This window comes from Lepisosteus platostomus, chromosome 18 (assembly GCF_059453375.1).
Source record: "Lepisosteus platostomus isolate fLepPlt1 chromosome 18, fLepPlt1.hap1, whole genome shotgun sequence".
In the NCBI taxonomy this organism is placed as follows: domain Eukaryota; kingdom Metazoa; phylum Chordata; class Actinopteri; order Semionotiformes; family Lepisosteidae; genus Lepisosteus; species Lepisosteus platostomus.
In genome coordinates this window covers 4,641,089-4,666,806 of record NC_142628.1, presented here as the reverse complement: position 1 = coordinate 4,666,806, position 25,718 = coordinate 4,641,089, and the positions used below count along the sequence as shown (strand labels likewise).

The 25,718-nt window shown below is 40.0% G+C and overlaps 2 protein-coding genes across 3 annotated transcripts in view; both read left to right on the top strand.

Annotated features, from left to right (window-relative positions):
• Positions 1 to 5,091: 5,091 nt before the first annotated feature.
• On the top strand, positions 5,092 to 14,842 carry th (tyrosine hydroxylase). 2 transcript variants are annotated; one of them, XM_088611419.1, is made up of 13 exons: positions 5,111 to 5,581; positions 6,352 to 6,558; positions 8,249 to 8,423; positions 9,024 to 9,112; positions 9,326 to 9,393; positions 9,955 to 10,005; positions 10,258 to 10,403; positions 11,388 to 11,523; positions 12,041 to 12,110; positions 12,362 to 12,418; positions 12,905 to 13,000; positions 13,602 to 13,735; positions 13,948 to 14,842. In XM_088611419.1, exons 1-13 carry the CDS (start codon positions 5,492 to 5,494, stop codon positions 14,105 to 14,107), a joined length of 1,479 nt encoding a protein of 492 aa, XP_088467545.1. In that variant the 5' UTR covers positions 5,111 to 5,491; the 3' UTR covers positions 14,108 to 14,842. The 2 variants fall into 2 exon arrangements, with proteins under 2 accessions (XP_088467546.1, XP_088467545.1); XM_088611420.1 differs by lacking the exon at positions 13,602 to 13,735 and having other exon boundaries at positions 5,092 to 5,581; positions 13,948 to 14,100.
• Positions 14,843 to 17,528: 2,686 nt separating this feature from the next.
• mrpl23 (mitochondrial ribosomal protein L23) overlaps positions 17,529 to 25,718 on the top strand; it is a 28,295-nt gene continuing 20,105 nt past the window's right edge. Inside the window, exons 1-2 of the mRNA XM_088610978.1 lie at positions 17,529 to 17,656; positions 18,518 to 18,640. Coding sequence (XP_088467104.1) covers positions 17,640 to 17,656; positions 18,518 to 18,640 — 140 coding nt within the window. The 5' untranslated portion in view covers positions 17,529 to 17,639. The remainder of the gene's footprint in view (positions 17,657 to 18,517; positions 18,641 to 25,718) is intronic.

The following is a 25,718-nucleotide window of genomic DNA, read 5'->3' as shown; positions in this document are numbered from 1 at the left end:
CTGCAGAATATGTTGCATTGGCTGAAGACCACATGACACATCCTGCAAGTCTGGGACACTAAGAATCTATGACTGGACAGGCTCTATGGTCATTAGCATGTACAGTACAGGATGGCACAGGGGGGTCTTCTTAGGTCTACATTTTGTCTTACTACTTGTTAGGTCCCAAAACAGGACAATTGTCATGTTTTACCACCTCACCAGGGTGGTGTATAAAAAAGGGAGTTTGTGGTCGGAGTAGGGAATTTTTAAAGATGATCTTTATTACTGTGTACTCGCATAAAAGTATGGATTTCATGAGTGTCTTTATTATCTTGAGTGCCTTTATTTATCATAAGCGAATACTATTTTATACTATACTAATACTGTACTATGCTCGTTTTCTAACTCTCAGAGTGACACAAAGTCATCACATGCCAGCTGGGATACAGCACAAAGCCAGCGTTTGGTATGCAAAAAGCAAAAGAGGAAAACTAAGCACCTTCTGTTCAGTAAATACAGTGCACGTCTTTAATAATAAAGTCTGAGCTTTCACCTAGAAATACAATGGAAAGTCAAACATTTAAGTGAATTTTTGTATTCTCTGCTGAATACATTTCACTGGAGGGCTATACTGGTTTATCAGCCTCACAAGTTTATAGATACATTAATAAATAAAATGATGTTGTTACTCCCAACATCATTTTTGCAGCGTTGAACCTGCTTGTCATAATAGAGTTGAAAATGTGGTGAGATTCCTTTACCGTGTGGTGACTCCTAAGAGGAAGCAGCCAACTCTGAAAGGCAAAGGACATCATTTTGCAGCATGAAAACACTAAGCCAATGAATAACCTGGCACTGTTACCCCAATTACTTTATAGACCTCATCACGTGCTTTGAGGGAGTTCTTACAAGCTGTGGTAGCAGGATTTCTTTCCGTTAGCATGAAATTAATATTCACATTCAATATACTGTAACAGGCTACCTCTGAGTTAAATAAAACCACTCAACTTACAAAGAGTAGCTTCATATTTACTCTTGGAAAAGTGAAAATGCAGGTACTGTACAAGGGTGCTTTTAGTTTTTGTCATTGTATTTAACGTTCTTGGACTTAGAGCCTTTATAAATCCAGACATGTCTGCTGAATCCCTACTTCATACAGAAGTGTAGTTCACATTAGAACTGAAGCCCTTTGCAGTACTTATAAAAAGTCTTTGATTATGCTTTGTGGATTTTGAGGAAGGAGTTTTTATGGACACCAACAGTATTTAGTGATCAATTAAAACTTCTGAAATACATAGTGGAGATATTGAAAACCAGCCTTAAAAACTAAAACATGACGTCTTCGGACATGACTCATAGCACATTTGAGAATTAACAGGGTTACTGACGTTGAGAGTTGTTAAATTAGGAGTTTTTTTGTTTGTTTGTTTGTTTGTTTTTATTGATCTTGGATGTTTTGGATTTTATTTGCAATTTCTTTGGAGCAATGCATGGCCAAACACATTGAAGCACTGGCCCTGTGTTGAATATTGTCTTCAGCCCCCTGTTTGTTAGCAGTCTCTCAGAGTCTTGCAGAGCAAGCAGTCTACCAAGCCTCTCTGCTGAATGTGCACCTGTAACTAACAGCTTCCTTCTGCTAATGCTCTCCCTCCAACTACAGATTGTTGCAATTTAGATTTTAACACAAAATCCATTTTCACTGAACATCAATGAGAGTTTAGGGAAAAGAATAGTTGTCTAGTTTTTTATGTGCATATTGTTGATATTTATATTCAGGTATTATTATGTGTTATTAAACTTTTTTATGCTTCCGGTAAGTCTTATCAAAGCTACAAAGGCAACCTTCAATAACAAAAAGAAGGTGGAAGATCATAAATAATTGCCCAGCTGGGCACATTGTAATTATTTTGTCTGAAATCTGCTAATTATGTGGGAAAGCTACAGAGCACTGTACATGGGGGCAGTATAGAAATCAATACATGATTGGGATAATTGTTGTTCTAATGCCAGTTTGTGTTTCTCTGTAACTTTAAAAAATCATTTAATGGCTCTATGCTAAGACAGAGAACTGCATCACCTCATCAGACACGGCATTTAAAACAAAGAGCAGACAGCATGGGAGGTTTAATCATCAGGCTTATCAATCTGTGCCAGAAGTTGGTTAGAATGAAGCTGACAGGAGTGTTTGTAGACAGTAAGCTGAGATAGAGTGAAAAGGTGTATTGCCTATCAGCAGGTGGAGTGGGTGTTGTGTTGGATGGAATGGAGATGTCAAGCCAAAACAGCCAGAAAAAAGATAATAATTTCACTGGTGTAATTCAAGATCTTTTTGAATTATTCTATTCTATTTCCATGTGTCGTAGATATTCAATTTAATGTTTGCAATATGAGGAGCCATGGCACATACTGACATGCAGCCTCGCCTTAATTCTTGCTTGAGGTTCTCCAATGCAGTTGTATGCAGTTTTGGATCATACTCTTTCAGTCTGCTTTCCATTGCTCTGCTACTTTATATTTTTTTTCATTTTTAACCTTCTTCCTGTATATGTGCATGATGTTAATGGAAATTTCATGCTTGTATTGTTAGTTTGAGTGGAGAACTGCATCTGTGTGCGAGCTGCAAAGGAACAATTCAAGATTAATTTCTGGCTGAAATGTATAATGAAAGTTAAAGTGTCTGACACCTGAGGATGGCTTAACAGCCAAGACATAGTGTCTTTTCTTTCTTTCTGTATTTCAGATTGTTATTAACCTTGCCCTGTGTTGTATGTTGTCTGTTTAAGCATGTAAGCTAAGAAAGTAAATAAAATAAATAATGATAATTTAGTCTTGGGTTTATTCCATCATCCCAAAATCAGATGGTGAATCTCATTAAATAGATGTGCCAATTATTTACATGCAGATCTTTACAGGAACCCAATTTTCAATGCTTTATCTGTTTAACCAGTTTAGTATACTACCATTGATACATACTGTATTAACTTGTCAAGTGGATTTTTGAATAGCCTATGGTAAGAAGTGCACTATTCTCATTTTCTGGATAATTTTTCTATGGCTTTTCAGCATATCGGATATTGGCACAAGTCTTATGAATCTGACACTCATGTGACATGTTACACAAATATACACTTATATAGTTATACTGAGAAAACTGTCAAGGAAATGGGTTTAAATACAGTTTCCTTCATGTTATATATAATATCTGCCTATATATAAAATATACAGTGTATTGATTTCTGAAGTAAATACAACAAGCCCTGAATTTAATTTATCTTTCCTAGCTCTTGTTTTCAGGAATCACTGTCCTTAGTATTGAGGGAATTAAGAAATGTTAAACTACTCTTCTTTAATCTTTCTTGCTTCTCGGCAAAGAATTAAACTGTTCATTTTCAAGCCCCTTCAAGCACCACAGGATTTGTGCTGTTTCAGGATGACTAAGAATAACATGAGCACAACAGCTCATGAAACGACCACATATCCTCTTTTCTGAAAACTTACCATGTATAGAATTGTTTTTCTGTTAACCCAGCTCAAGAAAATTGTGTGTTAACATTTGTATCGGATATTGCGTTATGTGTTGTCTGCACCAAACTTTGTTTGTTACACTGTATAAAAGGACTCACTTTAGAACTGTTCGGAGAGACCGGCCAGTGCAGGCTGCTCTCCTGTATGCATACGAAATAAACGACTCCTCTTTCACAGACAGCAGGACTCTGTCATTTATATGACACAACAGTATCTTTGAACTATCTTTCAGAAAGACAAAAACAATTAATGCCTATCCAATTAGACATAAAAACAGAAGGATTTGATTAAGTAACTGAGAGTCTAGATAGAATCAAAAACCAGAAGACTGCGGCCAGCCAGGATTTCACTCAGCCCTAGTCCTGGCTGCGTAGTATAGCATAAATGTCAAAGTCAGTGTTTTCCATTTTTATTTTGTGAAATTAAAAAAAAGAAAGATGTTGATTAAACTGAATTTCATGCAGAACATCGAAATGACATGTGGAATATTTTTGGTGTATTTCTTAATGCCAGTCTTTTATCTCCTTCTGCTTCTCTGTCCTTTCTAATAAATGCAACTCTTTTGTTTCCCAGCCTCCAGCAACATCAGTGCTCTTTAACATTTTCCTTGTGTACACTAAAGACATAACCCTTGGTGCTCAAGCAGGGATTCCAGCTGTTGCAGCATTCAAAGCAAAGACTGTCTCTAATCCTTTTAGCCTTAATGCCTTGGGCCACATGCATCAAGTTTTCCTCATATTAACTATCGGAGTGTTTTCTGCACAGGGTAAAATGCCACTTGATGTCACTGCAGAAATGGAAACCAAGATGCAGGTTTAAAAATCGGATTTTGCAGAGGGTTCCAAAACTATTGAATTGGGCTAATTAAGGCTTAATTTGAGAAAATTGAGCCTTTGTTTTCAGCTCTTAACATGTCAGCAATGAACAGGTACAGTACATAAATAAACAGAATGCAACAGATAAACTGCATCTTACATTGTAATCAGTGTCATTTACCTTGTGGACTGTGTACTTCGTTTGCTTCACTGAGAAAGATTGCTCATAACGGGGCTGGGAAGTTCACTTTTTTATTATCTGGAAGGAATCAAAGCTTCAGCTGTGTAAAAATAGAGAGCAATGTGGTTTATTTTGCTGCAAAACTCCCTCCCTGCTACCAATATTATCCTGGCATGTTTTCTAACACTCTGGGATGGAATAGTCTGCAGCCAAGGTACAGTATTAGCAACTTCAACTGAACCTATGAGACCTGCAACAAACACTTCTAATACACCTAAGAACAGGTATAAAAAGCAGTGCTTTTTAGCAGGCATTGGGTACTCATTTTGTCATAGCCAGAGATACTCTGGTCATTAACAGCTTTCAAAACAATGACCCCCTCCACTCCTGCCCTTGAAGGGATGTGTTTCATGCAGCTTCCTTTGGACCCCTTATGAGGTCCAGTAGAACCATTCTAATTAGATAACCATGAAAACGCTTGTCATGTTTGTTAACAGTATACCTTGTGCACTCCTTACATTCAGATCCGTTGTTCACACGTACATTTACTTTCAGTCATCATCCCTCTCATAGTGTTAAATGTTTAATGTAAATCGTGTAAAACCTAATTTTAGAAAAAGGATTCCTTATTCTTCAGCTCACACATGCTTCATGCCTTAAAGACCTTTCGTGAACGTGGTCGCGTTTGAGAAGCAAACACAGGTACTCTGCTGCGGGCAGATGTTGAAATTTGGACCTGGTTAAGCACAGCTCCTGATGTAACTGGGAAAAAAAAAGGTGGAAATAATATTTGTCCCCGAACTATTGAATGAATTAAATTAAATGGAATAGGAGTGACAGAGGCTGTGCTGGTTGATAAGGAAATCGAGGGGATTGACGTCAGGAAAAAGAAATGACCTCTATAAATATGGGAGAGGGTCGGAGCGCACGCAAGAAGAGTTAGTGTGGAAGCACTGCTGCCCGGGAACTGCCAGCATAAAGACTAGCGATGCCCATTTCCAACAGCTCCACTTCTTCAACGAAAAGCTTCCGCAGGGCAGCCTCTGAACTCGACTCAAAACAGGTGGAATCCGTGACGGTAAGAATTTGACACCTTCGCCGACCCAAAAGCAAATGATTGGACCTGCATCCTTTTCCACGCCAAAACGGAATTAAATAACTAATTATTCTGGGTGTTATATTTACTTAGTGTTTCTAAGAAAGTAGCTGGTTTGTTAATGTCACTGTGCGTTTAGGCAGTTTTCTTCAAGTTTAGGCTTTCTATATAGTACTCTGTACTATATTAATGCTCTATACTAAAGTACTCAATACTGGGGCAAAGGGGACGTCTGGAATGTTAGTGTGTGCGCTATATATGATAGGTATCATCAAAGCTTTTAATTATTAATTGCATTTTGGAAAGTGATATTTTACAGATTATAATACATTTGGCTTGTAGAACAGATTCGTTCAACGATTAATTTGGCGTGTTTAACTTTCCAGCCCACCACATTTAATGTAAGGAACTCTGGTCATGAATTTCTAACCTACTGTATGTGTTGGTTCAATGTGACTATTGTGTGCGCAACTATGTGATATGACCAAAGCTCAGCGTGTAAAGCAGATACTGTACAGTAGCTCCGTGCAGTCCATCCTAGCTTCTTAGAAACGGCTCTGAGACTTGTGAAATGTGTGCAATTCGCACAGTTCGCGGTAGGATTGCTTAAGCCCGCTTAAGCCTCGCAGGTGAGTGCTGTCGCTCGGCTTTGAATGTGCAGTGTACTGAACTGCACGCCCCGACTCCCCCCGCTCCCCGCGCTTGGTTCCTAACTCTCAGCGTGCGTGATTATTTCGGTGTTTGTCTCAAAGTCTCCCAAGTTCGTGGGCAGGCGGCAGAGCCTGATAGAAGATGCGAGGAAAGAGCGAGAAGCCGCCGCAACCGCCGCCGCGGAGTCGTCGGACTCCGGCGACCAAATCGTGTTCGAGGAAGAGGATGGCAAAGCCATGCTGAACTTGTTCTTCACCCTCAGGAATTCCAAAATTCCCGCCTTGTCCCGCGCATTGAAGGTTTTCGAGGTAAGAACAAGAAGTCACCCGTAATCTAAATACAGCTGTGGTTATCTTTCTCACGAATATCTCCAGTGTATATGCGTTTATTTTGAATACAGTATACAGCATGTGCGCATGTCTTACACAGAAACATGACAATGCAGTTATGCCCTTTTTTTGTGTGTGTGAGGTTAAGATGAAAATTCAACAGATCGGGTGCACTGCAATCTTTTTTGTTTCGGCAACACCTCGTTATGTGTGCAAATCAATAACATTCTGAAAACCTAAGGAACTTTCCGAGTACATTCTGAAACCCGACGATGTATAGATCTTTTAAAAAAAATTGCAAAGGCACCTGTGCAGCTGTGTTACGCTCGTTTTAATTTTTATTGAATAAAACGTAAACGACTATTGTCTGTCGCTTTGTGTTTCGTTACAAATCATTTCGCAGTTACATTTAGACTGACCCTTTTGCTATATCTCGAAGGACGGTTGTTTAAATGCTGTAAGTTAGAATGTTATGGACATAATTGTTACACTTGCTTATGCTGTACAAGACGAAATCGTGTTAATTCGATGGTGTTGATCAAAATTATTGCAACTAAGATTTTAAAGGTTGGAAACGCCAAGAAACATTTGACGGAACTGATCCAACTTCAATGCACCGAGGAAGTAAATAATAAGAAGAATGGGGGATAAAAATATTCCTCTTACAGAGATGAAAAGATTAATGCTGCTCTTTTCTTTATCCAATTTTTATCCTCTCCAGGAGTACAGGGTATAAAACTAGACAATGGAATAATAGCATTTCTATGTTAAAACCGTTGCTTCGGGGACATTTCGCAGACAGCCATGGATCAGATGTTGTTACCATTCAGTTAATTCAATCTATACTGTCAAATTATTGCGAATAAATCAATTTTCCTGGCCCACAGAACAAGAAGTGGTGTTGGAATAAATTAGAACATGGGCTAAATTGAATTAAAACTTGAAACTGCGTTTTTTCTTCAGCTTTTTAAGGGAAGTGAAACAAAACGTTTGTACTTCCACGTTTGCTTGAAAGCATTGTTCGGCTGTTTATTAGCTTCTGGATTAAATGTGTGCTCATTTAAAAGTATTATAAACTGCAGAAATATTTGTTTAGGATGCGTTTTGTAGCGAAATGCATTGTTTGTCCTGTATGTGCGGCAAATCAGAAAATGTATTTAACCTTTTCAATATATAAAGTACTTTGAACTGTCAATTGCAAACTCACATAAGAAATCAGTGCGATGTTATTATTATTTTTTATATGTGTGTGAATTTATCTGAACCAGAGGCGCATCTTCACTTTTAAATGAAGTTTCAGCACCACGGAGAGCGCAGAGGGCAAGATGTTGCCATTGACATTTGATGTTGATCAAAAACAACAAACGCACATGCTCCTTTGCCTTTGGAAAAATACCTGTTATCAAGTATCACAGCACATACTTCCTTCAGGTTTTAATCTGAGAAAATCCCTTTCAGTCTCGACTGTGCGCGTTATTTAAAACGATGTATACGTGAGCATTGCTTTTCTCATAAGAATATGTAATATATAACAAAATATACAAAAGAAAACATAGAAACAATGAGGGTTAAGATGCATCTAAACAAATAAATCACTCTGGGATCTCTCCCTCGCTGCTTCTGTATTGCTCAGCAGTTATTATCTAGTCTCCTTTTTTTTGTGTGACAGACGTTCGAAGCAAAAATTCATCACCTCGAGACCAGACCCAGCAGAAAACCTAAAGACGCTCTGGGAGAGCTGGAATACTTTGTCCGCTGCGAGGTGCACCTGTCAGACCTCAGCACGCTCATCAGCTCCGTAAAAAGGATATCGGAAGAGGTCAGAACAACCAAAGAGGAGAAATGTGAGAAGCCTTTTCTCTTCCGTGACACTGAAAGCTATGAATACAGTACTGTATACAATATGTTACCAACCCCAGGGACTTGGAACATAGTAAAAAACAATCTTTTTACAGGAAGAGTCCCAGGAAAACAGACAAACAGACAGTTGATGTAACATACAAAACAAGACCTCTTTTGTTTACAATATTTATTCTACTAATCCTCCTCGAATCAAAACAAATCCACAACAAAGCCTAGCTTCTCTTTGAGCGTCTTGATAACTCACTTCAGGTCCCTCTCTACCAATATCACTGGGAAGCTAAGCTGCTTCCCAGCTTCAACTCAAATCTTTTCCCTGACTTAAGAACTCAACATCATAAAGAATCTCCAGGTCTACTCAGGATGCTTCAGCTTCCCAGAGAGGATCTGACATCACCTAGACCCCCAGCTCCATTCAGGAACCTCCTGTTCTGAGGTCGTCTTCCCCAAACTCTTCCCCCGAAACTTTCTGGGGAATGTAGTTCAGGCCATCAGAGCTATCAACTTCCCTGTCCCTGCTGTCTTCGCCATGTATGTGTAGGATGCAGATAAGCTATGTATTTTGACTTTTTCCTTCTGTTCAGTTCACTGGTTCCCGAAGAAAATCGCAGAACTGGACAAATGCCATCATTTGGTAACAAAATTTGATCCTGATCTTGATCAAGACCATCCGGTGAGTAAAATGATAGTGGACTGTTTGCTAGTTGTAAAGAAATACTGTGTGTTTGTGGTTCTAATACAAATGAATATGAACTCAATACTTGACTAAAAATCGGAACGTACTGTAACTATGAGAAGATGCTGCTGCTGCTGTTTTGTTTATGCCAACCTTATTAATATCCTGATCATAATGACCTTGAACCACTACTCTTGGTCTTTTATTTAGGGATACTCAGATCCCATATACAGGCAGCGCAGAAAAGCGATTGGAGAAATTGCCTTCAATTACAAGCAGTAAGCAACTGTTGCATGCTTTTAAACATAAATGTTTCTGCACAGTGAGGGTGGGCTCAGCAAGCTATTTTAGTGTCTTTGCTGAACTAGGAACTGTATGGGCTGCACAGAGAAACAGCAATTCCACATTTCCTTCTGACATATAAAGAACAAAAGGCTCTGTGTCATCTTCTTGGTGGGCAGGGAAATTGCAAATGTCTTGGTGGACAATACAATTGTATGTGCACCCTTTGAAAAGGTTCAACGTTTCATTTTCACAAGAATAAAACAAAACATAGAGTGTAGTATTACTTATTATTAACATGTAACATGTTATTTATAGTCATACATATCCTTTGCTATTCTATTGAATTCATCTTATATACAGTAGAAGGTGGCACACTGAAGAGGTATGAGAGTAATGTTGCTTGTAATAGACTTGTAATAACAAATGTGGTGGCCTGGGGTTACCTTAATTTTTTACTAATAAGAAATCAAGAGCTCATCAGTTGAGATCATATTGGCATCTGCTGTACATCATTATAAATAAAATTAAGCTTCAAGTTTTTTAATCTTTTACAGCGGTGACCTCATACCCAGGATAGAGTACACAGAGGAAGAAATCGGCACATGGTGTGTACATCTCATTCTCTCAAAATTCTTCTTAATTAAAACCATGGAAAAAGTAACTTTGACTTTAGAAATGACTGTTTTTCCTCCGGTGTAGGGTGTGTAGCCTATTGCTTTCCTGAGATTATTAGTAGACATTTTGTTGTGGCAGAATTCAGGTACCAAAATATTGTACTTGAACATTTTTAGATATTCCCAATAATTCTTACGGAAAACCGTGAAGGGATGAAGTTTTCCGTCTTTTGGTTTCTGCAGGAAGGAAGTGTACTCCACTCTCCGGAACCTTTACTCCACACATGCCTGCAGTGAACACCTGGAGGCCTTCAGGCTGCTGGAGAGACACTGTGGCTACAATGAGAACAACATTCCACAGCTGGAGGATGTGTCGCGTTTCCTCAAAGGTACACTACCCCACTTTCCATACCTCTTGGCTTCAACAATAAACTTTACTCTGCTGTGCCATTCAGGGTTCTGTTACAGTGAAGATAGTGGGAAGTGTAGCTCTAGCAAGAGTTTTGGAGTCTCTATGGTCTGCTCAAAAATCATTTTCTACCCCAAACAATCCACTATTGATTGCTTTTTGAACAAAATACTTATTAAGATTCTGAATCTACTGTAAGCAATGTCCAGACATAATAAATCATCAGCTCATACTGTAAGTGTCAGATGGTTTAAGTGTTGAGTAAGTTTGATAAGTAAGTGTCAAGGTTTCTGAAGGTGCGCTCTTAACATGTCATCACAGCAAAATGAGTCAAAAAGATAAGAGACGAATCGGGGATCAACGTCTTCCCATTTATGACAAATACTCTTCTGAATATGCAGCAGTGGTTTGGATCTGTCTTATTTGATATATCTTCTCTTAATTTTAAATTATTTCAATTTTGGCATTATGTTCTGCCACTCCATCTTTTTAAATTTCCCTGACAAGATTTTTAATTTTAGATTTTTAGATTCCCCTACTCTCCTGACCTTCTAAACTCTATGCAGAGGCTTTTCTTGCAGGTGTAGAATAACATGAAAGAGATAGAACCCAGCCAGCATATGTTCTATGGGGAAAGCAAACAAGAGTTCCATTGGACAGTCCTTTTGTACACTTCCAATTTCTGCATGTAAGCCAATATAGAGCAGTGGACATTTTATGGTTTGTTGCCTTGATTTCAGTGAGGTTGTGTTGACAGGAGTGAGTCATGAGCTTTTCTGCTTCCCTTGTCCATTTTGCAAAAGCGCCCCCTGCTCCTGACAGCTGTAAATGCTCAAACCACTACATCATGGTTTACCCCACCACTGTGAGCCCTTCATTGCCCCTTCATTGCCCCTCCACTGCGGTGGTTGATGGGAAAGCCACATGGGGGGGTTTTAAAGGATTGCTTCCTGCTTCTTTGTAGAGAAGACTGGGTTCCAGCTTCGTCCAGTGGCAGGTCTCCTCTCAGCCCGGGACTTCCTGGCCAGCCTGGCATTCAGAGTGTTCCAGTGCACACAGTATATCCGCCATGCCTCCTCCCCCATGCATTCCCCAGAGCCGTGAGTTTCCTGGAAGTCTGCTTGAGCTTCTGCCTTTACTCAGCATAAAGGCATCATGCCATGCAAGGGTATCAAACTGGGGTCCCAGAGGGCCTCAGTGGTCTGATTTCAGTTCCCCCATACAAGGTTCCTTATTCTGTCCAATTGTTTGACAGCTCCTGTAACTACTGTACTTTTATGTTTGGTGCACTTTCTAGTCTGTCAGGTGAATCCTAGAATTCATCCACATCATTTTTTTCATCTATTTCCAATTGACTGAGTAATTAATTAAATTCAGTTACCTGGAACTTGAAGTAGAATGGGAAACAATATATCCTACACCCAACACTTACTGGAGTTTGACCAGTGCGCTATTTTGTATGTATTTAATTTGACAGAGCTAATTTATATAATGTTGCATTTCTGAGATCCTGGTCCCATCACACACAGTTACTAGCAGTGTGTGGAGCTGATTTGCTGTTCCTAGTTTGTACAAGTCAAATGTCAGGTGGTCAGCCTGTATCTCATGTCCTTGCAGAGACTGCGTACATGAGCTTCTTGGCCATGTCCCCATGCTAGCTGACAAGACATTCGCCCAGTTTTCTCAGGTAATGTTTTCCCTGTGTGATTGGTCACATATGTGACATCAGCCTTCTCTCTCTCTGGATCACATTTACCTGAGTATGCATTACATTTTAGGTGCAATTCATCTTTAGGAGGAAATTACTTATTTAATGGCACTTTCTCATAAGAATGTGCAATATCTGAATAGTTGCATTACTCTGTTTGATGGATGTGCCCCTCCAACAAAATGGTAATACCTCAGTTGAGGAGCTAAACTGGATCTTCTGTGTTTCAGAACATTGGCCTTGCGTCTTTGGGAGCTTCAGAGGAAGACATAGAAAAGCTTTCTACAGTAGGTGTACTGTGCATGCATGTTTCTGCTGTGTAGGACGTAGTTCTCCAATATATTAGCCATGTTACAAACATGTTATGAACTGAGGATTGTAACTATATTTTATACAGTAAAGTGAGAAGACCATAGACAAGACTCTGCTTGATACTAAGTAGAATTTATTACTATTTAGACTACTTAAAATTAATAGTGTTGTATAGTTCAGATTTTTAGAAAATGCATTTCATGGTAATAGTAATGCATGCCTTCTCAGTGTTTACCATTTAATTTATACATGTAATTAGTACAAAAAACAAGAATAGACTATTTTTTCAGGCATAAGACCTCAACTATTAATTTTAACACAGACATGCCTGTAGTTTTTAAACTACAATATAATCTAGCAACACAATCAAAAATATTTAAAAGGAATTTATATATCATATCATATTTTGTTATACTGCGTATAGTTTGAGTTCCTAGTGTGTCTGAAATCTCCATTTGCAGCTGTACTGGTTCACTGTGGAGTTTGGACTCTGCAAGCAGGGGGGGGTCATCAAGGCCTACGGAGCAGGACTGCTGTCATCATATGGAGAGCTTGTGGTGAGTGCCAGGGATTGAAAACTGTGACGACAGAGCATGTCTGACACTTCAAAAGTCTTTATGTATCTTTACCCCCACCTGGCATTAACAGATTTTATAGAGTATTACAATTATTTTTTAACAAATATGAAATTTCCAATCCTTATTTTATAACAGCCAACTGGTAAAACCAGTTGTGAGTTTTTTACATCTTGACTCCCCCCATCCTTCCACCCTTGGGCCACTCGTCTTTTCGGATATCACAGGCAGCAGGAGACCCTGCTGACAGCCTGGCTGACTCATCCCAACACACCCTCAGCAGCTCTCAGGCAATTGTACGCCATTGCTTGGGGAATTCAGTCACAGTCGGCTAGTTCCCCAGGCTGACCACAGCACTCAACTTGTGCTACTGTAGTTGAGATTGCCACCCCATGAAGCCCCATCTCGGTCCCTTGATGACTTTACCATGGTGCATACTGTACCAAATTAATTAATAAAACAAAAGCTGGATGTGACTTTCTGAGGTTCGTCAAACAGTCTTCTGGCGATAGCAATGTGCCCACGTGAGGTGGTGGCCTTCTTGGTTGAGGTGACGATTTTTCTGCTCATCTCTCTTGGCCAGCACTCTCTGTCCAGTGAGCCTGAGCTCAGAGAGTTTGATCCAGAAGCTGCCGCCATCCAACCCTACCAGGACCAGATGTACCAGCCAGTGTACTTTGTGTCAGAGAGCTTTGCAGATGCCAAGGAGAAGCTCAGGTAATGGCGCTGAGTTATCACCACTCGCTACGTCTCCTTCTGCAGGCAGGCTCCTCAGGTTCTTGGTCTATCCAACCCTCCTGATGATTTTAATAAGATACTGATCAGTTATTGAGCAGTCTCATCAGTTATTGATTTAACTGTTCTTAATCTCCAGCTTCTTAAACCACTGTTTTGACATTACCAGTAAATTTACAACCACTATCTTACAGGGCTTACGTGGCAGGCATTAAGAGACCATTTTCTGTGAGGTTTGACCCATACACCTACAGCATAGAGGTTTTGGACAATCCCCTGAAAATCAAGAGCGGGCTGGAATCTGCGAGGGATGAACTGCGTGTTCTCACGGATGCACTCAACATCCTGGGATAGTGCATTGCCCAACACACTGACTTTTCCTCCATTTGCATTTTGATGTGTTTGATGTGTCTGCTTCTCTGTGCACTGATGCTGCTGCGCTCAAAATGGCAATGAAACACCTCACTCTTTCAATTATTTCCAGGCCCATGTTGCATTATCCTGTTACTTCCGCAAAGGTTGTTTTTTGAGTTTAAACTTAAAAAATACTCAATTTAGCACTCTTATACAAACCCACAACTGAAGAGTATTTGATTGATCATCTGTCAGAATTTTTGTGACTTATGAATGTATTGTAGTTTTCCAGACCATGGGAAAGTTCTGCATCATGGTGAATTTGTGATTATGTAAGATGAAGTAAAGAATTAAAAAAGGAGCTGCCAATTAGAAAAGTTAGTTTTTCTACGTTTACTTTCTGAATTGCAAACCTGGCATATTGAGAAATATATTTTAGTGGACAAATCTTAAGATGTTCTTATTTGATTTTATTGTCACAGAAAAGTGAGATTAATGTGTCAAAATGACTCATAAAATGTATTATACAGTATAATATTTAAGCTTTGCTTTGGAGAAAGGTCAAAATGCTGCGTCTGTAAAAAAATAAAACATGCTGTGTGGTACTGTACGGTGGAGATTCTAATAATTTTAAATCTTATTTTTTATAGATCATTTCTTTTTTGACAATTAAATATTCATTGCACACTCTGTAAAATGCTCACAATGTGTAATAAAAAATGTCATATGCCAAAACTGTGAAACACTAAATTATTATTAGGGGGACGTACTGTCTCGCCCTCTTCAGCTAGGGGGCGCTCCAACTCTGTCCTGTTCATAAATTCCCTGTGCTTTGCTTGTCATTCCGGTTTGTCTTTGTGTGTGCCTGTATATTTCCGGGTCGCCCTTTCCTGCTCGCACAGCATTGAGGGTTTGGATGTCTTGAGACCCGCCTAGCACCAGGCCATCTCCTCTGCGGCTTGAAGGCAAATGTTTCTACCCGACTTCGTCTGACTTCCTGAGCCCGGGCAAACCTTCGCTTTGGCGCTACGCATAGGGTCTTTATTGCTCTCCTGGCCATGTCTTTCCAACATCCGTGACAGAATGCTGAGCCATACCTTGACCCTGCGAGCGGCGTTTTTTGTTCCCCTGCATCGCTTTGGGCCTTTTTTTCATTATTCTAATCAAATTAGGATTCTTATTAATTCTAATGACAGTACACCCCCCCCCCCCCTTCACGATTGGCTCCTGACACCCAAAAAAACAAATGAGCTGCACAGCAGTGGGGGGAGGAAAAACCTCATTTAACTGAAAGGAAACCTCTGGGAGTCCGTGGCTCCTATTCTATTCTAATCATGGGATGCCACTCCCGACATCCATGCCTGTGAGCAGGTCATACAGCGGTATGCCTTCCCGACATCCATGTTCGAATACCTGGCTTTCCACGGGAAGTCGCTCCCGACATCTGTGACAGAATGTTGAACTTTTTTTTTTGCCATGTGCAGTGTTTTTCTATTTTTTTTTCCCCAGGTTTTTTGTTGTTACTTTTTTTACTCTTGGTGTTTGATTTTCTCACTTCCTGGTTTCCCTGTTCCCTGGTCTATGTGACCCGTTTCCCTGGACTCTTGGTTAATATCTGTTGTGAGTCTTTCTTGTGTGGTCTGTTGCCCTGGTCTCCCAGGTTTATTTTTGTTGTGCGTGCTGTTTACAGGTTTTGTCTGTTTTTTTTTTTTTTGTCTCGCTCCCCTGGTGCCCTGCCCGGCTCTCCCTTCCTCTACTCAATAAAGGTTTTTACCCTGGAGGAGGTTTCCTTTCAGTTAAATGAGGTTTTTCCTCCCCCCAGTGCTGTGCAGCTCATTTGTTTTTTGGGGCGTCAGGAGCTGCAATGGGGGGGGTACTGTGACGCCCTCTACATCTAGAGGGCGCTCCTACTCTGTCCTGTTCTTAGTTTCCCTGTGCTTTGCTTGTCCTTCCTATATATTTCCGGGTCACCCTTTCCTGCTTGCTCAGCATTTAGGGTTCAGATGTCTTCAGACCTGTCTAGCACCAGGTCGTTTCCTCCGCGGCCTGAGGGCATAGGGTTCTACCCAGCATTGTCTGACCTCCTGAGCCTGGGCAAGCCCTTGTTTTGCCGCTATGCATAGGGTCTTTATTGCTCTCCTGGCCATTCCACGGCATGCCTTTCTAACACCCGTGACATATACAGTACAGCAGAGTTGTTGGAATACTGTTGATATGCTTACGATTATTTTTATTCTGCCAACATTTTGGCAAAATATGGAGCAACACCAGGTTCTTTCTCTGATCCTGGGAAGTATAGTAGACAGGTTGAAAACATCTTCCAAGAGTTCAAAGCTAATGAGTTACAGTGACATACAAGCCTTCTTCCCCAGAAAAGGGTGAGACAGGTGCTTCTGAGTCATGTTTTAATCTTCCATATGTATTGTGATGGGTTTTAAGGAAGTCTTTGACAGAATATACGATGCGCAGCAAACTCAATTTACGAATGTGCGAATACAATAATGTGTGAAGTAATGGCTCTCCAGGATCTCCTATCCTGGTCTTTGAGAGTCCCAGTCTAGAAGGTTTTATAAGCAGCCTTGAAGTCAATCATTTCTGGAACACCTTAACTCATTTGGAACATAAATCAAAATACAGTATGTCTTTGCCCACAAAGACCAGTGTTTCCTTCATTAAATCTTTAAATGCTTAATTGCTTAAACAAGTTCTCCTAATCTTTAACTAGCAGGTGATTTAAGGTGGACTGTAAGAGTAATTTGATTGGAGGGTTTATCTCCCCTGACCTAAATGAAAAGACTTGTTCCAGAGCTTAAACAGATGAGTTATTAGGACAAATTTTTAGAAAGTTATTATTTCTATACTCGGAGGAAACTTTCAAAAATTTAAAGGTATTCAATTGAAACTTCACATTACGTTCAAGTAGGCAGAACGCATGGACCTGAAAAAGTGTAAAAAATCTTTTGCATTGGACCGAGAAAATGATTATTACACGGAAAATTATCATTAATATTAACTAACCAAGCCACAGAGTGAAGCTGGGCCCTATGGAATCTTTCAAAGTTAAACCTGTTGCAGTTAAATCTGGTTGGCTTTCATAAATCTCCCTCATATTCTTAACTGTTATTGTCAAATAATTTCTGATTTTATTCTGATTAATTGTACCGTCCTGAAAAACCTAATCGCGTGAGGTATTTGATCAAGAGACTTTGTGATCTTAAAGAATATTTTAATTAGGACTGTATGTACTGTTCTTTAACAACACTTAATTACATTCTAAAATTGAAATTACTGTACAGTAGATACGATGTCTTAAACATGATCTTCGCTTCGATATTTCGTTTTAAAATGTTTGCTAGGCACCAGGGGGCGCTGGAATATAATCTCTTCGATATTGTGCGCCTCTGATTTCCTCTGTTCTCTTGACTCTTCTTGACCTTCAGGCGAAGTGGAGGAACCGGAAATAGTGACATTCCCCCATGTGAGAAGGAGAAATAAACAGGACTTTCTGAATTGGAGTGTTTATAAGTTGAACATGGCGAGGAGAGTTATGTAAGTTTTTTTTAAATTGTTGCAGAAGCTATTTGTAAACATAGGCGACGATGTTACCCTGATTCCGTGTTGTGATACGTTGAATGTTCTTCCTTGAGATATTTCACTGTATCATTGCGTTTAGCGAAAATATATAGTGCACAATCTTCAGCATGCTGAACGTCCGAATAATAGTATAGTGCAGAGACGTTCTGTAATATACTGGGAGGCAATGGCTACTATTGAGATAGATTTTAAACGGTTTTATATGGATATTCTTAAATCATGTCTATTAAGGTCACAGCTTGGGATGGTGCTACTTAAACTTATTTTTCTGTCAGTAGGTTCAAAAACGGTGCAGTTGATGTACTTGAAACCGATTCGAGCCGAAAGATGCAGGATGATGTTTCGGGTTATCATGGGAAATCGCTCATTTAAGACTTTCCTGGTGGGGTTTAGTCTTTAGGAAGATAGAATCGAAATACAAAGGATAGAGAACTTGTAAAATAAGGAACGAGGATCCCAACTTTTGATATTAGACACCTGAGGAGCTGGGAAAGCAGACTAACTGACAGTTGAAATTGACAGTTAAGCCTGTAAAGTGAGTTGGGTTGTTTTAAGATTAAAGTGGTACAAAAACAAGCAGACACACCTGGCTTCCAGCACCTGGCCCAAAACATCTTAGTTACATTACTTTGGACATGATCAGTATTGAAATTGAGCTAAATATGAACGAAACACTCTCTGTCAGTGTTTGCGTTCAAGGGTGTCCCAGGTGCCTGTTCACATGCCACATGTACTCCTTTGCCCTGGAGCAGGGAGTGTGCCCACAGTGGTGTACTAAGTGTGGGGTGAGCTGGAGGTTGTTTTCTTTATTTGCAGCTATCCCCTCTACCAGATCGGGAACCCCCAGCTGAGGATATTTCGAACCAATTTCTTCATGACCCTGGTGAGGCCTGGCAAAGAACAGCCGCCTGATACCGTGCAGTTCAGAATCCCTATGGAGTAAGTGCTCTCTTCATCCATCCATCCATCCATCCATCCATCCATCTGCTACCGCTTTATCCAATACGGGGTCGCGGGGGAGCCGGAGCCTGGCCTGGCCAGTAGCGGGCGCAGGGAAGGGTACATCCCGGATGGAACGCCAGTCCATCGCAGGGCACACCCAGGCAAAGAGGCAAACACACACTCACACCAGGGCCAACTTTTTCCAAAGCCAATTAACCCACCAGTATGTCTGGGCTGTGGAGGGAAACCCATGCAAACATGGGGAGAACACACAAATCGAACCTAGGGGTCTGAGAGCTGAAAGGCAGCAATGCTAACCACTGTGCCTGCTTTAGGTTGAAGTTAATAGTGGTAACTGGTTTTTGTGACGAGAGCATACGGCTCACTAGTGAAAGGAGGCAGTTTGAGCCGTCTAAGTGGTTTGTGAGTTAGTAGCTAACTGATCCAAGGATCAGTCTGCTTCAGCAACATGTCTGGGTAGCTTGTTCCAAACTCCCAGAACACTTTACGTAAAACAAAGTGCCTCCTGTTCTCAGTTTTAACTTCACTTCCACACAGTTTCTCCCTGTCCCTTGGTTCATGTCTCATTGCTGATTCGGAGGAAGTATTTCTCCAAAATACTTAAATCAGATCCCCTTGTAGTCTTCTCTGTTCAGGGCTAATAAGGTTGAGAATGTATAAGCAACACATTAAATGTCAAACCTTTATCAGTACTAAATAAGATATCAGAATATATCTAGATATTACAATTTTCTAATTTGTTAGAAATTTGTTCTTTCTAACATTTGAAGATGGCGTTTATTAGTTGCCCTTCTTGACTGCTTAAATATGTAATTACATCTCATAACCACTAGGTGGAATACAAACACCATCTAATGGCTGAGACCAGATGATTTGAGTGATTAATTTTACATTTTTATGATTTTTATTTGTTCCGTCTTTGTTTCAGCCACAGGGGCACAAAATATTTGCTTATATACAGTATGTAGGGGTGTATATTACCTTTTTTGTTAAGTTGTTATTCACTGGGGGTTTTAAATTGCATATAAAACCAAGTGAATTGCTGACCTCCAGTCCAAGGAGTGAATATCATAGGTCTAGAATATAGGTCTCAGCTGATGTTCTGAACAAATGCCTCTGCTTGTTGAGCAGCTCAGGAATCTGCCCTCCTCCTGTGCTTTTGCTTTTCACGTCTCTTTGCAGGAATGTGCCTGTGTGCATTACATGCGGAGATAAGGAAGATGAATAATGTTGGGTGCTGCAACCTAAACTTTTTCTTAAGCCCCAGAAGCTGTAACTGTCATACACATGGCCCTGTTTTTCATTCATTAGTACCTAAAACAAATGTAAAATTTTGAAAGTCAGATCCATGTTCATGTTTTGCTGTTCTTAGTAAGTTTGATTGTCTGCGTTTCTTCATTGTGTGTCATTTACTCGGCAAGTGTCTTTTCTGATTGTGCAGCGTGTGCCTGTCCTACCGGCTGTGGCGTGCTGGGAGACAATAGCGCTAGTATGGCAGGCGTGATTGATAAAGCCCTGAAACCTCAGAAAATTTTTACACCTCTTTATTTTCCCCTCCCTGTGTTGTTTTTCATAATTGATGACTTTTCACTCGACACAAAAAGAAAGCCTTGATTGTTAAGTAATGTAATGTGACGATTTAATGCGAAACAGGCAGTTCAGCTGTTAATGAGCGTTTTAATAGAAGTTTTCACATGGGAAGAATACAAGGTTTGCTTTGTTTACAATCACTCCTCAGGGCATAAAACAGAACCGTAGACAGTTGAACTCAGTATCATATTTGTTATAAGTTGTGAAAAGTAAGGAGCACTTGAGCTGTAATTCTTACACCACTCCATACTGTTCATCAGTAAAAAAAGACAATTTTTAAATCACTACTTTCCCTTACTTTCTTAATGTTTGCTCTCCCATATCGGTCGTTTGTTCTTCTGACTCAAAAGTTCCTTTATAATGTTAATATTGCATGTCTGACAGTTTGGTTAGTAAAGCAGGGTTCACCAGCCTTGGTATGGGAGAGACCCAATCCAATTAATTATAAGTCACCTGTTTCTAAAGATTGGCCACACCTGTAAACCTGACTGATTTAGATTGACTTAGACTTTAGTTCTATATGTGAGGCCAATACAGGGAAGCACCTCATTCAATCCATAATAATTGCTCTTCTGTCTTTTCTCAAGGATGTTCAACATCTTCAGTTGGCAACTCACTTGTAAACCAAAGATTAACAGTGCAGAATGTGTATAGCAGCCTCTTGACAAGCCTCTCACTGATGGGATCACCCTGTAGAACAGCCTCCCTCCTTGTTTTGTTCACATTAAGCCTAAACAGACCCTGACTGACAGATATTGTTGAGCAGGTTTAGATCAAGTGAAGTGCCACATTATAATTTACTGGGTCCTTTAATATGTTAAAGTTAATTAGATCTCTTGTATCTGTTATTTCTTTTAATCGTGAAGAGTCTTGTACTGTGTAGAAAAGTGCGCACAGAGACGGATATTGCTGTAGTTATTAATTACGTTTGATTTAGGACCACATTGAGATGTTTTAAAACATGGGGCCTCTACTTTAATTTTTTGTGTTCCCTCCCATTGCAACTTGGTTAAAAATAGGAATCTTACGGCTATCTATTTATCAATTTTCTAACTTCTTCCAGTTCAAGGTCTTGGGGGAGCTGGAACTTATCCTGCCAAGCAACATGTGGTATACCCTGGACAGGATGCCAGTCCATCAGAGGGCAGACAGGCACAAGCACAGACATGCACATACTTACACACTCACACCTATGGCCAGGTTTCCCTGAAGCCAAATAACCTACCAGGATGTCCTTCGACTCTGAGAAGGAAACCAGAGCACCTGCAGAAAACTCATGCAAACGTGGGGAGAACATACAAACTCCACCCAGATAGCACTCCTGCTCAGGAATGGAACCCAGGACCCCAGCACTACTAACCACTGTGTCACATCTTAGGACCAGATAGAATCAAAACCAGCTTTTCACAAGCTCCAAATATCAGTTCATGTTTTAATTCTGTTTACCAGACTCTTCTTTCATCTTCCCAGTAGAATCAAGGTCTGCACTGAGAATTTATGAGAGGCAAGTAGGATGAAGTTTAGATTTAAGCTAGACATTAGTCTGGTATCCCCCTGTATATGACGTGTGTACTGCTAACTTATTGTTTTATACTGACACGACACTTGTATTTATTAACGAGTGTGTTCTCGCATTTTCAAGGCTTAAGTTTCTGTTAAACCCAGAAACCACGAATGCGAAAGCCATCCGCTGCAGAATTCCTAGAACTGAACTGCTGTTTATAAACGGCATGCCCTTTGAGTTTGTTTCCAAACCTCCTGACTGGATGGATCTCCTGCAGGCACTGTAATCATGCTAGACATGGTGTGGGTATTCTCCAAACTAATGGGTTTTGAAAATGACTTTTTTATCTTCCAAGAATCCAAACCCTGCCATCACTGGACTAAATTTGTGCTTTCTAGGAGGATTTCCTTAAACGAAAACACAGACATCTAATGACAGCTGCAGCCTGTCCTCAGTTCCTGCTAACTGTATGGAATTTCAGTGGCATTTTTTGGTTAAGACCAAGTGGGAGGCGTCTCAAAACAGATTGTGTATGTTTTTCCTTTTTTCTTCATAGCCTCTTTAATTAGACAGGTGTTTTGAATATGTAATAAAGCACATGTTGTGATGCATATACCAGGCTAACAAATAGTTTGTGACTTGGTATAAAAGTGACCTTAAAAAGAGTGTATACTCTTGTTACTGACTGTGATCCGCAGTGCAGTCAAACTCTGGCTACCATGAATCCTGTTACACACTGAATCAGAGGAACAGTGTGGAGTCCAATCCAGTGTTTTAGTTCTTGGAAAGACATTTGGTTGCACAGTTACTTTCCAAATTCAAGTCTTCAAGTGTTGTCCTGAAAAAACACATCAGTTAGCTTTGAAAACAAAATGTATGTGCTCTATCAGATACAACAAACAAATCCTATGTGTTGTAGGATATATCCTAAATGTTATATGATATATCACTCCAGTGCAGGAATTGGATGTCAGTGATTAAGAAGGCAGTTTTCAAGATGCAGTGAAGTAAAGTGCAGGGATATGTATTATGTCTATTTTTAAAGCTGGCCAGAGGCACTGCTCTCTTTCTTTGAATTGAGATTCACATGGCCAGCATAATCCGGTTTTAGGTGTTCGTAGTATTTTCTAACATTCATAACCCTCCAACTATTGTTCCAAAGCCCTAACAGACATTAACAGATGCACGAGTGAGCACAGCGTTAGTCAAAGTGCATCTTATAATATGGTTAGTGTTAGCATTAGAATTTGTGTTATTAATAAAACTTGTATGTCTGTCTTGTAGAAGAATGGTCTGGAATGTTGTTATACATTGTTATGTATCCCCCTAAGAACAGCAGTATTACTCAGGTTACGTAAAGCCAAATTCAATGGAAGCATTCCCAAAGCAAGTTTTTTTTATCATTTCATGGTTGTTGTTGTTCATATTTGAACACTATTATTGGTTTTACTGCCAGTGGAGGTGATAGGGTTGGTGACGGGTCTCTTTTCCTAATTGGCAATTTCCATAACGACAGCTTTCTTAAAATCACTTGCAGTTGTATAGTACTTGGATTCATTAGTAAGAGCTGTGATGCCTGAGTAGAGCTTGAAATGAAGAGGAATTAACAGAGGGGATCGACCGGGGAGAAACGGAAACGCAGACGTAGCCCACTTGTGTATGGTTTGTGCTAGAAGAGCTTGTTACCTCCTATAGTACATGACTGCAATATAAAGTTGATTTTCAACTTGGGAGTCTTTGTCCGTTCGCTCAGCCTTTTGTTCGTGTTCCCTGAAGCCGTAAGTATGCGCTGTTCCAGGCCTCTTGTGGAGCTGTATCCTGTGCAGGAGAGCCGTTGCCAACACAGGTGCGATTAAGTTGCACAATGTTTTGTTTTGTGTGTGTGTGCGCTCACTGCTGCTTAGGGGTGATATAATGGCAAGTTCTTTGCCAAATTGTACAAGAATTTGCCAGGGCTTTTGGAACCCTTAGAACCCGTATTAAGTATATCTGCTTACTCTGCCCTTGCCATTGCCTGGAAACCATGTGCCTGAGGAGTTTGTTTCAATAATTTAACATTTCCTCCAAGGCAACACAAGTATAAACTGTATGTAATAACTAATAGCATGTTATATCACATTTGTATCCCAAAGGAACCCAGCTTTACATATGGCAGAGTGTGAACTTCATGCTGGATGTACACACCTTGGTGATGTGCCGTAGGCATTACACACCAGGAGCCCCACTAGACGAAAGATCGTGTATAGCAGTGAAGAATTGCTTTATCAGTTAAATTAAAGAGGAAAGTTAGGTAGGTCATATTGTGCAAGCCCAGAATAGACTTTAGCCAGGACATTAGGGTTAACAACCCTGCTTTTAGAAAAAGTAAGTTTGGGTGGGACCTCTGTTAAAATGTCATCCAAAGAATGGCCAGTCCTACTGCACAGTGTCCATGATCATCACACGAAGATGCTGGTTTGGAAATTGTGGTCAAGATGAGAGTGCCTCCTACTGGTCCACCAGCACCACTTTCAGCAACAAGCTGACTTTCCCTAAAGGTCTCCCATCGTGACCAGGCTCTTAGGAGCTGTTGATGAATCGCAGTGATAATTCAAAGCCTGGGCCAAAGGCCAGGGGTTCACTGTATATGGCATTAAACGGGGGACTTGAAAGCCTGACATTTTTGTTTAAGAAATCAGATTTTTGATTGCTGAGACTGATACATGGAAACTGGAAAAGTGCCATTTATTTCTTATTTATCCTGTCACTGGGAAAGGAAAAAGAATTAGTCACTGTAGAGTTTATATTGCATAAAAGTGTTATTTTTGTGCATGTAGTAAATGGGTTTACGGAATTACCATTAAAAAATAAAAGTTTTAAGTGACTGCCCATTCTCTGTGAGTTTTAATCAGCTTATTGCAAACACTGCATGTCCTGGGGTCACAATCCTGGGACATGCAATGAAACTCGACAAGCCTGAAACACACCTGACAAGCCTGAAATTGACACTGACATTCTGACAGATATTAGAAACTCATGTTGTTTGTTTCATGGGTACTGATTCTACATTATGTGGGGAAGATTTGCATTTCTAGTTCCTTCTTGACATGTAATGTGTATGGAAACAGTCTACTAGGACACCTGTACAAGGCGCAGTCAAGCACAGCCTACAGTACATGTGCGCAGCAGAGGTCGTGCACAGCCAGGTCATGGCCGAGCCCTGTCGATCAGTCCCTCTGGTGTGTGGTGCTATTTGGGCTGCTTTAGAGCCACAGCTGGTGTTTTGTGAAATTAAGTATAATGTCTGTCTGCTAAATACACATATTCTTCACAAGGGGCTTCTGCCTGTTTATCCCAGCTGTCTTCTGTAGTACTACCAAAGAAGGTAGTATTTTTATGGAGGATGGTAGGCTAACACAATCTGCCTGTGTAACACAATGCACTGGTCCCCAAAATGTACTGTAAGCTTATTGCTAACCTGCATAAGACACAGAGCATCTGTAAAATGTCTTGGGACACTGCAGAATATTAACCCCAGAATACAGTTGTTGTTCTTTTTGTGTATAACAAGTCTCTTTATTTCGATTTTCATTCAGAAGCTATAAAATGAAGCTTTGAAAGAAAACATTACAGAACCCATTACAAACACAGGTTGCACAGGTTGTTGTGCTAGAAACAATTAAATTATTTGTGTATAAGCTTATAAGTGCTTTTCCTGCAGACTCCAAACTTGTCAACCAGTATATGGCTTAACATGACCTGAAAATTAATACATTGCAATAGTATTAGGCTGTCTGTTTTCATCTAATTTTTCATTCTAGTTTTTACGTACTTTAAAAAAAATAAATACCATTATTTGATTATGGAGTAACATGGGCTTTTCGTGCCTTACTCCTGCAGGAGTTATAGGTAACCATTAAATCACTTGTGTCTGAAGACTTTAAAGGTAATTAATTGTAGATCTGTTAAAGTACATCAGAA

Excerpts from the sequence above, each read along its gene's own strand:
- th (XM_088611419.1), top strand. The coding sequence starts at position 5,492 with ATGCCCATTTCCAACAGCTCCACTTCTTCAACGAAAAGCTTCCGCAGG. Across the intron at positions 8,424-9,023 it reads AACAACCAAAGAGGAGAAAT|TTCACTGGTTCCCGAAGAAA; the intron begins GTGAGAAGCCTT and ends CCTTCTGTTCAG. Across the intron at positions 9,394-9,954 it reads ATTGCCTTCAATTACAAGCA|CGGTGACCTCATACCCAGGA; the intron begins GTAAGCAACTGT and ends AATCTTTTACAG.